At 45.4% G+C, this 12,703-nt stretch overlaps 1 protein-coding gene across 3 annotated transcripts in view; it reads right to left on the minus strand.

Annotated features, from left to right (window-relative positions):
* wdr36 (WD repeat domain 36) overlaps positions 1 to 12,703 on the minus strand; it is a 176,769-nt gene that overhangs the window by 56,054 nt on the left and 108,012 nt on the right. For all 3 annotated transcript variants that reach the window (XM_070883956.1, XM_070883949.1, XM_070883962.1), the window contains one exon: positions 5,176 to 5,284. In XM_070883956.1, coding sequence (XP_070740057.1) covers positions 5,176 to 5,284 — 109 coding nt within the window. The remainder of the gene's footprint in view (positions 1 to 5,175; positions 5,285 to 12,703) is intronic.

The raw sequence follows: 12,703 nt of genomic DNA on the forward strand, positions 1-12,703 counted from the left end.
CCTTGTCCGTCTAGGTGGTAGAGGTCGCGGGTTTGGGAGGTGCTGCCAAAGCAGCATTGGCGAGTTGCTACAGTGCATCTTGTAGATGGTACACACTGTGGCCACGGTGCGCCAGGAGTGGAGAGAGCAAATCTTGAAGGTGGTGGATGGGGGCACTAATTAAGCAGGCTGCTTTGGCCTGGATGGTGTCGAGCTTCTTAAGTGTTGTTGGAGAAGCATTCATCCAGGCAAGTGGAGAGTATTCCATCTCCCTTCTGACTTGCGTCTTGTCGATGGTGGAAAGGCTTTGGGGAGTCAGGAGGTGAGACACTCGCTGCAGAATACAGCCTCTGACCTGCTCTTGTTGCCACAATATTTATGTGGCTGGTCCAGTTAGATTTCTGGTCAATGGAGACACCCAGGAAGTTTATTGTGGGGGATTCAGCGATGGTAACCATCAGGGGAGATGGTTAGACTCCTGCTTGTTGGAGATGGTCATTGCCTGGCACTTGCATAGCATGAATGTTACTTGCCACTTATCAGCACAAGCCTGAATGTCGTCCAGGTCTTGCTGCATGCGGGCATGGACTGCTTCATGAACTGAGGAGTTGCGAATGGAACTGAACATCTCCACTTCTGACCTTATGACGGAGGGAAGGTCATTGATGAAGCAGCTGAAGATGGTTGGGCCTCGGACACTACCTGAAGGAACACCTGAAGCAATGTTCTGGGGCTGAAATGATTAACTTCCAACACTTTCCTTTGTGCTAGATATGACTCCAGCCAGTGGAGTTTTCCTCCCCAATTCCCAGTGACTTCAATTTTACTAGGGCTCCTCGACGCCACACTCGGTCAAATGTTGCCTTGATCTCAAAGGCAGTCACTCTCACCTCACCTCTGGAATTTAGCTCTTTCATCCATGTTTGGACCAAGTCTGTAATGGGGTCTGGAGCGGAGTGGTCCTGGTGGAACCCAAACTGAGCATCGGTGAGCAGGTTATTGGTAAGTGTCGCTTGATAGCACAAGAACATAAGAAACAGGAGCAGGAGTAGACCATTTGGCCACCTCGAGCTTGCTCTGCCAGTCAATAAGATCATGGCTGATCTGATCTTGGCCTTAACTCAACTTTCCTGCCCACACCCCATAACCCTCGACTCCCTTATAGTTCAAAAATCTGTCTATTTCCATCTTAAATATATTCAAAGACCCAGCCTCCACAGCTCTCGGGCAGAGAATTCCATAGATTTTCAAGCCTCAGAAGAAATTCCTCCTCATTTCTGTTTTAAATGGGCAACCCCTTAATATGAAACTATGCCCCCCTAGTTCTAGATTCCCCGAGGGGAAACATCCTCTCTACATCTACCCTGTCAAGCCCCCTCGGAATCTTATACATTTCAATACGATCACCTCTCATTCTTCTAAATGCCAATGAGTATAGGCCCAACCTGCTCAACCTTTCTTGATAGGACAGCCCCTTCATCTCAGGAATCAACCATGTGAACCTTCTCTGAACTGCTTCCAATGCAAGTATATCCTTCCTTTAATAAGGAGACCAAAACTGAACGCAGTACTCCAGTTGTGGTCTTACCAACGCCCTGTACAGTTGTAGCAGGACTTCCCTACTTTTATACTCCATCCCCCTTGCAATAAAGGCCAACATTCCATTTGCCTTCCTGATTACTTGCTGTACTTGTATACTAACTTTTTGTGCTTCACGTACAAGGACCCCCAGATCCCTCAGTAGCGCAGCATTTTGTAGTCTCTCTCCATTTAAATAATAATTTGCTTTTTTATCCTTCCTACCAAAGTGGATAACCTCACATTTTCCCAGATTACACTCCACCTGCCAATTTTTTGCCCATTCACTTAGCCTATCTACATCCCTTTGCAGATTGTGTGTGTCCCCCTCACAAGTTGCTTTCCCACCTATCTTTGTATCAACAAAGAATGTGGGTACAGTACACTCGGTCCCTTCATCCAAGTCATTAATAGATTGTAAATAATTGAGGCCCCAGCACTGATCCCTGTGGCACCCCACCATTTACAGTCTGCCAATCTGAAAATTACCCATTTATCCCAACTCTCTGTTTACTATTGACACCTTCCATCACTTTGCTGATGATTGAAAGTGGACTGACGGGGCGGTAATTGGCCGGATTGGATTTGTCCTGCTTTTTGTGGATAGGATATATCTGAACAGTTTTCCACATTTTCAGGTATTTGTCAGCATTGTAGCTATACTGAACAGCTTGGCTAGAGGCGCAGTTAAGTCTTCAGCACGATAACTGGTATGTTGTCGGGGCTCATAGCCTTTGCTGTATCCAGTGTGCTCAGCCGCTTCTTGATATCACATGAAGTGGATCGAATTGGCTGAAGACTGGCTGCTGTGATGGTGGGAACCTCATTCCCCTCGGCAGTTCTGACTGAAGAGGTTTGCCAACGCTTCACTTGTGCACTTGTGTGCTGGGATATTCATGGAGCCTGCTCCTCCAGTTAGTTGTTTAATTGTCCACCACCATTCACGACTTGATGTGGCAGGACTGCAGAACCTTGATCTGTTCCTCTAATTATGGGATCGCTTAGCTCTTGATAGCATGCTGCTTAGCATGCACGTTGCTGCTCCGCTCCTGGCATGCTCGTCTGCACTTCTCATTGAGCCACCGTTGGTCCCCTGGCTTGATGGTAATGGCAATGGCAGAGTCAGGGATATGCCGGGCCATGAATTACAGATTGGGGTGGAATACAATTCTGCTGCTGTTGGTGGCCCACAGCGCCTCATGGATGCCCAGTTTTGAGCTGCTGGATCTGATCTGAATCTGAATCTATCCCCTTTAACACGGTGGTCGTGCCACACAACACGATAGGGGGCATCTTCAGTGTGAAGACGGGACTTCGTCTCCACAATAACTGTGCGGTGATCACTGCTACCAATGCCGTCATGGATGGATGCATTTGCGACAGGTAGATTGACGAGGATGAGGTCAAGTAGGTTTTTCCCTCGTGTTGATTCTCTCACCACCTGCTGCAGGCACAGTCTGATAGCTACGTCCTTCAGAACTCGGCCAGCTCGGTCAGTAGTGACTACCGAGCCACTCTTGTGATGCACACTGAAGTTCCCCCCCCCCCCCCCCCCCCCCCCCCCCGAGTACATTCTGTGCCCTTGTTACCCTCATTGCTTCTTCCAGGTGGTGTTCAACATGGAGGAGTACTGATTCATCAGCTGAGGGAGGGCGGTAGGTGGTAATCAGCAGGAGGTTTCCTTGCCCATGCCTAACCTGAAGCCATGAGACTTCATGAGGTCCGGAGTCAATGTTGTGGAGTCCAAGGGCGACTTGCTCCCGCTTGTATACCACTGTGCCACCATCTCAGGTGGGTCTGTCTTGCCGGTGGGACAAGACATACCCAGAGATGGTGATGGAGGAGTCTGGGATATTGGCTGATAGTCATACACTCAAAATTATACCTATGTCAGGCTGTTGCTCGACTAGTCTGAGGGACAGCTCTCCCAATTTTGGCATGTCCCCAGTGAGGAGGACTTTGCAGGGTCGACTGGGCTGGGTGTGCCGTTGTCGTGTCCGGTGCCAAGATCGATGCTGGGTGGTCCGTCCAGTTCTATTCATCTTATTGTTGTTTTCTGTAGCGGTTTGTTATCACTGTGTGACTTGTTAGGCCATTTCAGAGAGCAGTTAAGAGTCAACATTGCTGTGGGTCTGGAGACACATATAGGCCAGACCAGGTAAGAACGGCAGATTTCCTTCTCTGCAGGACATTAGTGAACTAGATGGGTTTTTACAACAAACCGTTAGTTTCATGGTCACCATTACGAACACTAGCTTTTTATTCCAGATTTATTTAATTAACTGAATTTAAATTCCATAGCTCACGTCTCCGGAATATTAGTCCAAGCATCTGGATTACTTGTGCCGTAAATTAACCACTATGCTACCGTTCCCTACAAGTTTAATTGTGAATATTGCTGCAATTAAGATGTGTTGCACTATTGTTTCTGTGATAATTTCAATGGGGTCAACTTTGACTTTTGGTTGTCTGACTGGCTGTGCGCACTGGTCAGCCGCCCATTCTGTTGAAGAGCCCTGAGAGATTTTATGGAGATGTGGTATCCGGAGTCCCAGAACGGTTGCGGCCTAGGTTAGTTTTGTGGATTATGGAGGTGCACTCCTGCACAAAAATAATTAAACATTTAATCTTTTGCGGGCCTCTTCGGTTCCATCAGCCGTGGAACTGGTTGAAGTGCACACGGCTCATGCTCCGATTCATTCCGACCTTAAATGGCAATCGGGGTTCTATTAAGTGACAGGCCACTTTTAATATGGAAATCTGGATTCTATCACCGGAAACGGGTGGCCCGTTTAATTAATTGGTGTATTACAGCTTTGGACACCCAACAGTAGACCTCTTTCAAATTGAAGCTGATTGCATCGCTGTATTAATGGTGCGATAAAGCTACCGACCCGATTTTGAGGCAGTTAACGTTAACGTGAAGGCAGCGAAAATCGACCCCAATTGTCTATAAACTAGGCTTGACATTTCAACGTTGTTTTTAATTCTAAAGTAAGATTTTTCTGAGTTTATCTTTTTCTTTATTTCCCCCCGCCATTCTGCAAGGGAGTCTGCAAGAATAGTCCAGGGCTACCTCTCTATTCCTGTGAGGAAGCACAAGTCTCCACTTTATCACACTCCTGCAGTCAATTATTGAGATTTAGTACTCTGCAAAATGGGGCATTGAACCTGCATCCCACCATTCCAAGGAACGGTTTATTAATGCTTCAAAGTATTATCCATTATTTTTAATTATCAATTAAAGACATTCATTTTTAAATGTAAAATCACAGTATTGGAGCAATGTGTCAGTTCCACCGTAGTTATTAAAAGTTGCTGCTAAAATGCTAAAGCAATCCTCAACAGCGAAAAATAAGAGTGCATTTAGATTACACATTGATGCTTTCGTAGAATATAAAATAGAGCATCAGCTATCTCTCTTATAAACTGCAGCTACATTAGTCCACAAGTGAAGCATAACTGGCTAAAATAATTGACATTATTCTGCCCACTCTCCACAGTGACATACACCACCAGTCAAATTCAAATAGAACTGGTTAAACCAGACTGAAATGATATTCAAGATGTAAACGCCCTCCCAAAAATGCGAGAAACTATTCCTGCAAAATATCATACCATATCATTTATTTGATTCTGATGTCCAGAGAATCTCCTCACAATTTTTCTTGTTTCACTATCCAGGACTGCTATCCTGAAATCATCCACAGCAACAGCCAACATGCCACTGGTGAAAAGAATATAAATATAGATGCATCAATTTCTGAAGAGTAATTTGTCAAAGCAGTAAAATCTTGTGCCACACTGAAATCGAGAAGTTTTAAAAAATAGAATGCAAAGTACATTTGGACCTTCTCCAATTGGTTCTACTTCATATATTATGGTCTTACTCAATAGATTAGATTTGTAAATTCTTATCTACCAACTTATATCTACTGATTACCAAACAGTGCATCCAACAGCAAAATGCTGTCATTATACAGATCTGTGGCCCTGCAACTCAACTTTTTTTTAAAAAAAAAGATAGGCTACAGTTATGTTATATGTTGATGACCCGAAAGTGAAGAGGCTACACTTTTTAAAAAAAACACAATATAAACAAGATAATTTTAATATATGACTTTTGTTCAGTCATATGAGCATATGAGGTGGTTGGTTATGTTGATCAATCTGCAGTCTTGTTTTTGTCTCAAGACAAGATGAAGAAAATCTAAATCGTGTCTTTTGTTTTCGTTAATTAATTATTTGTCCTGACTTGTCATTTAGGCCTAAAAGGTATACAGTTATTCTTAGCTGTGAAACTAATCATGGAGGTACAATATTCAAACTATTCAGTTGGAGGTCTTTTCTCCAACAGAGAGATGTTGGGCCAAAATTTGCTGGCAAAATAACACGAGTTTAATGTGCCGCCATTATTATTGTGTAAATAACCTGGCAATTTGTGGCAAGGACGAGATAAGACATGAGTTGCGAATTACTTTTGGCCATATCCTGGGATGGATTACAGATATTGAAAAAAAATCAACGTTATTCTCAGGAATCTCTTCCCTATACTCGACATCATTGTATTTCAAGAGAATTACAGAGCTCGTATTTGAGGGCTTCCCAATTGGTATCCAACTTTACATATACACACACTGGTGGAAGAGGTGCAGCAGGGGGCTGGAAAAACATTGAAAATAGATGCAGGAGCAGGCCATTCGAACCTGCACCACCATTCAATTTGATCATGGCTGATCATTGCAACTGGACCCTACTCATGCCTTCTCTTCGTATCCCCTGATCCCTTTAGCCATAAAGGGCCACATCTAGCTCCCTTTTGAATATATCCAACGAATTGGACTCAACAACTTTCTGTGGTGGAGAATTCCATAGGTTCACAACTCTCTGGGTGGATAAGTTTCTCCTCATCTCGGTTCTAGATGGCTTACCCCCTATCCTTAGACTGTGACCCCTGGTTCTGGACTTCCCCAACATCGGGAACATTCTTTCTGCATCTAACCTGTCCAATCCAGTCAGAATTTTATATGCTTCTATGAGATCCCTTCTCATTCTTCTAAATTCCAGTGACTATAAGCCTAGTCGATCCAGTCTCTCCTCATCTGTCAGTCCAGCCATTCCGGGAATCAGTCTGGTGAACCTTCGCTGCACTCCCTCAATAGCAAGATCATCATTCCTCAGATTAGGAGACCAAAACTGCACAAAATACTCAAGGTGTGGCCTCATCAAGGCCCTGTACAACTGTAGTAAGACCTCCCTGCTCCTACACTCAAATCCTCTCGCTATGAAGGCCAACATGCCATTTGCTTTCTTTACTGCCTGCTGTATCTGCATGCCTACTTTCAATGACTGATGTACCATGACATTCAGGTCTCTCTGCACCTCCCCTTTTACTAATCTGTCACCATTCAGATAATATTCTGCTTTCCTGTTTTTGCACCAAAGTGGATAACTTCAGTTATCCTCATTATACTGCATCTGCCATGCATTTGCCCACTCACCTAACCTGTCCAAGTCACCCTGCAGCCTCTTAGCATCCTTCTCACAGCTCACACTGCCACCCAGCTTAGTATCATCTGCAAACTTGGAGATATTACATTCAATTCCTTCGTCTAAATCATTAATATATTGTAAATAGCTGGGGTCCCAGCACTGAACCTTGCGGTACCCTACTAGTCGCTGCCTGCCATTCTGAAAAGGACCAGTTTATTCCCACTCTTTGGGCCAAAGTTTCAGGCCGCGCCTAAAACGACGCAGCCCCGACCTGGACGCCCGTTTTTCGCGCTCGAAAGTGCGCCGAAAAAACCTCCGATATTCTCCGGCTCCTCGCAGGTCTTCAGCAGCTTGGCGCGGCGTGCACAGAACAGCTGGGGGCGGAGCCAGACACTCGCGCCGATTCTACAAGCAGTGGGGGGTGTGGGCCTAATTTAAATAAGGCAACGTCATGCCGGCAACCCTGCGCGTGCGCGTTGGAGCGTGTGCGCATGTGCAGTGGGAAATAAACATTGGCACTCGGCCATTTTTAAAGAGACTAGAGGAAAAGTGAACCGTGGACCCCTGGAAAGGCTCGAGAGTTAATTTTAGTGATTTTTTTTGTGTGTGAAGGAGTGCTTTTAGCAGCACTGTTGAATAAATCACCTGCCAGTCACTGACGATGCCCCTATCCCGTGGCCAAATGGCCTCAGTCCCCCTCACAGCTCGAAGGCTGCTTGATTGCTGTATCTTCGGCTGCCATCGAGCCACTGATGCCACCCCCATCGTGTGGCCAAATGGCCTCAGTCCCCTTCGCAGCTTGAAGACTGCTTGTTGTTTCTTCAGCTGTCGTCCAGCCACTGATGGAAGGAAGGCCTGCCTGAAGCACCGCAGCTTGAAGACTGCTGCTGCTTCACACAGGTAGGAACATGGAATATTTAATCTTTGCTTTGTTTATAAATTTTTATTCAGGTTGGATCTTTATTTGTACAAGTATGACTGTTGAATGATCGTAGAATTTAATTACTTCCCTCACCCCCCGTTCCCTACGCCTAATTTGTAACCTACGCTTGATTTGTAAAGTGTAGGCAAGGTTTTTTCGAGCGTACAAAAATCTCCACTTACTCCATTCTAAGTTAGTTTGGAGTAAGTTTTCACTGCCTAAACTTTGAAAACAGGCCGGACATGTCCCCTTTTGAAAAAATAATTCTGTTCCAAAGTGAAACTGTTCTAACTGACTAGAGCTGGAGCAAACTAAATGCCGAGAATTGCAATTTCTAAGATACTCCATTCTAAACCAGTTGCTCCAAAAAAACAGGAGCAACTCAGGCCGAAACTTGGGCCTTTTGCTTCCTGTCTGCCAACCAGTTCTCTATCCACGTTAATACATTATCCCCAATCCCACGTGCCTTAATTTTGCACACTAATCTCTTGTGTGGGACCTTGTCAAAAGCCTTTTGAAAGTCCAAATACACCACATCCACTGGTTCTCCCTTATCCACTCTACTAGTTACATCCTCAAAAAATTCTAGAAGATTTGTCAAGCATGATTTCCCTTTCATAAATCCATGCTGACTTGGACTGATCCTGTCACTGCTTTCCAAATGCGCTGCTATTACATTTTTAATAATTGATTCCAGCATTTTCCCCACTACCGATGTCAGGCTAACCGGTCTATAATTCCCTGTTTTCTCTCTCCCTCCTTTTTTTAAAAAGTGGGGTTACATTAGCTACCCTCTAATCCATAGGAACTGATCCAGCGTCTATAGAATGTTGGAAAATGACCATCAATGCATCTACTATTTCTAGGGCCACTTCCTTAAGTACTCTGGGATGCAGACTATCAGGCCCTGGAAATTTATCAGACTTCAATCTCATCAATATCCCCAACACCATTTCATGACTAATAAAAGAAGCCAAATTAATCAGGCAGCACCAGAGGAAAGCCAGACTAGCTTTCCAGGAGGATGTATAGACCTCGATGCATTTTCCAAGACCTTTCCGAGGAGCTTGATCTTAGCAGGCTGCTCTTCGATCATGAAACTTTGGAGAAGCTCTATTTATTGCAGCAGCCAGATCTGCAATCAAGGTCCATAGTATGCACAGCTCTGACTGCAGCACGAAGTGACTAAAGTTCTCAACTTCTACACACAGGCTCATTCCAGGGAGCTAGAGGACTTTTGCCAGACCAACTAATTTGTCAAGCACTCCTCTATAAGGCAAGTCACCAATGCCCTCCATATTTATATGCTGCAAAGGCTTCAATTCTCTCATTATTAAAGTAAATTGTGCCAACAGGCAGTTTCTAGCACAGGAATTCACAATATGCTGGGAATATGTCATGATGCTTTTATACTTTGTCAGTCCAGCTTTATTTCAACAGCAGGGACAGAAGCAGGATGGCTGGCAAGGGATAGCACTAATCCGTGGCTCATGAAGCATTTTTGGAAAAGTACCAGTGCTGCAATGAAATACACGCAGACACCAGGATAAGCATTGAACAAGCCTTTGGGATGCATATGATTATGTGTCTGGGTCCAGAGGTGCCTTGTAGTATGAACCAGATTGTGGTAGCATATTGTGGGCTTCACAACTTTGCAATTAGGAAAGTACTGATGGCAGATGTCCTAGAGGATGCCAGAGTGTGGGATGATGACACTGCTGATGAAGAACCAGCCCATGAAGAACTAGCAACTTCTGCTAGACACTTGAGTATCAAGACTCATTTGATACACTTTCATAGAATAGATTACTACTATCAAAGTCTCAGCTGATCTAAGATCTGCTTTGCCTCACCAACATCTCTAATGATCCAAGTCAAATCCTTGCTCCTTGTAGCTATTACATCCTAATCCTAATCAATCAACAATTTTCATTTATATAGCACCTTTAATGTAGAAAAATGCCTCTAAGTGTTTTACAAAGGCAGTTGGGGTTGGCTGCTTGGAGGAGGCAGTGATGGGTGCCTCAATGGATCCTTTGGAGAATGCCAAGAGAGGCACAGAAGTTAGCTGTAGGCTTAGACAGGAGGGTTCAAGGCTGGGACTGCAGCCGGAGAGCAAGAAGAAAGGAGTAGTGATGGGTTTGGGGGGGGGGGGGGGGGGGAAATGTATGAGAGAGAGGAAAACATAAGAAATAGGAGGAGTAGGCCATACAGCCTCTCGAGCCTGCTTCGCCATTCAGTAAGATCATGACTGATCTTCAACCTCAACTCCACTTTCCCGCCCAATACCCATATCCCTCGACTCCCTTACAGTCCAAAAATCTATTAACCTCAGCCTTGAAAATACTCAACGACTGACCACCCACAGCCCTCTGGGGTAGAGAATTCAAAAGATTCACAACCCTCTGAGTGAAGACATTTCTCCTCAACCCGGTCCTAAGTGGCCAACCTCTTATCCTGAGACTATGTCCTCTTGTCGTTGATGCTCCAGCCAGGTGAAACAGCCTCTCATCATCTAACCCATCAAGCCCGCTCAGAATCTTGCATATTTCAATGAGATCACCTCATTCTTCTAAACTCCAAGGAGTATAGGCCCATTCTACTCAATCTCTAATCATAGGACAACGCTCATCCCAGGAATCAATCTGGAGAACCTTTGTTGCACGCCCTCTAAAGTAACTATATCCTTCCTTAGGCAATGAGACCAAAACTGTACACTACTCCAGATGTGGTCTCACCAAAGCCCTGTACAATTGCAGCAAGATTTCTGTACAATTTTGTTCCAACCCCATTGCAATAAAGGCCAAGATAACATTTGTGTTCCTAATTACTTTCAGTACCTGCTTGCTAACTTTGTGTTTTGTGTACAAGGACACCCAAATCCCTTGTTAGAAATCAGGGGTGTCCAAACTGTGGCCTCAAGTTTCGTGCCGCGGCGAAAACGGCGCACCTCCGAGCTGGGCGCCTCTTTTTCGCGCCGAAAGCTGCGCCTAAAAAAAAGTCCGATATTCTCGAGCTCCTTGGAGCTCGATGTCTGCTTGGTGCGGCACGCTCTTCGCAGCAGGGGGTGGGTACAATTTAAATTAGCCTTCGTGGTGCCGGCAACCCTGCGCGTGCGCATTGGAGCATTCGCGCAGTCTCACACAAACATTGGCACTCGGCCATTTTTAAAAATACTGCAGAAAAAGTGAAGATTTGTTTCTTGGACCCCTGAAAAGGCTTGTAATTTAATTTTTTTTGATATTTCTGTGTGTGAGGGAGTGCTTTTAGCAGCACTGCTGAATAAATCACCTGCTGAAATCAGTGAGTTCAGCTTTTCACTGCTAAACTTGCAGAACCAGTGCTGCATTGGTGCATGCAAATTAAGGACTGTGTGTTTGGAGAAATAAGAGTGCCAATTCAACTTTGCAATGGATCAACGTCCACCAAGAACAAAGAATTTCTTGCATGAGGAAGTGGAGATATTAGTCAACGTAATTGAGCAGAGATGGCAGGAGCTAGATACCAGCAACAGAGGTCGCATAAAAGTGCCACCAAAAGAAATGAAGAAACACTGGAACCAAGTTGCAGAAGATTACTGCGCAGTGGTGCATACCAGGAGATCTGGAAGTCAGTGTAAAAAGAAATGGCACGACTTTGGTCAAGTAGTTAGTTTAAGTAATATTTCCTATTTTTAATTTAATTGTAATTGTAACCTGGCTATCTGTATGTCCCACCTTGCAGACTGACACACTCTGTAAAAAGTTATATTTTACTCTTTGCAGAAGAAATTGGCCCACAACAAAAGGGAGGCAACTCGGACAGGAGGAGGCGTGCCCAATCTGCATCCACTGACACCCTTGGAACAAAGGGTAGCTGCTATGATGAGTCGGACATGGAGTAAAGCAATCGGTACAGCACAAGCTGGGCCCGCACGCGAGGAAGAGGACAAGTCCTGGAAATGTATCATGGCCCTTTAAACCTGCTGCCTGGCCTGCTATGTGTGAGAGTACTCATGCCACCCATCTGGCCCCCTCCCTTGCTGTTAAGCATTTGACTGTTCTGATGTATTTTGCAGAACATGATGATGATGATGACGATGCTGCTGCTGCCAACCCTGAGGATCCTGAGGGTACAGAACAAGAACCAGTACAACCAGCTGCGGACGATTCAGAATGGATGATGGCTGCGATGACTGAAATGTCTGCAGGGGAGAGCTTTCAATTTAGAGTTTCAACCCCTAGCATAGGTCTTGGTTCCACCTTCCATGGTTTCGCTTCTGATGTTGCGGGTTCTAGTGGTGCTGCTGGTATAATGCAGCATTCTACAGTCAGTGCACTACCGTCCGAGCCTGCGCCTCCCTCTCACAAACCATTGCATAATATGTGGTGTTGACAATGCAGCACCCATTCTGCAAATTTAAATATAAAATTGTCTATGTGGCTGCCTCTCCCTGTCCAAATGGCCTCAGTCCCCCTCACAGCTTGAAGGCTGCTGCTGTATCTTTGGCTGCCGGCCAGCCACTGACGCCGCCCCTAAAGCGTGGCCGAATGGCCTCAAGAACCTTAATGAGCTGCGTGTGTCCTGCGTTGATTCTTCGGCTGCCGGCCAGCCACTGACGCCGCTGCTATCTCATGGCCGAATGGCCTCGGGTCCGTCCGGTGCTGGTTCTTCGCGGCCAGCCACGAAGAGAATGAAGGCCTGCCTCAAGCACTGCAGCTCAGCTCGAAGCTTGCTGCCGCTGCCGTCGAG

This window comes from Pristiophorus japonicus, chromosome 1, assembly GCF_044704955.1.
Source record: "Pristiophorus japonicus isolate sPriJap1 chromosome 1, sPriJap1.hap1, whole genome shotgun sequence".
NCBI lineage: Eukaryota > Metazoa > Chordata > Chondrichthyes > Pristiophoridae > Pristiophorus > Pristiophorus japonicus.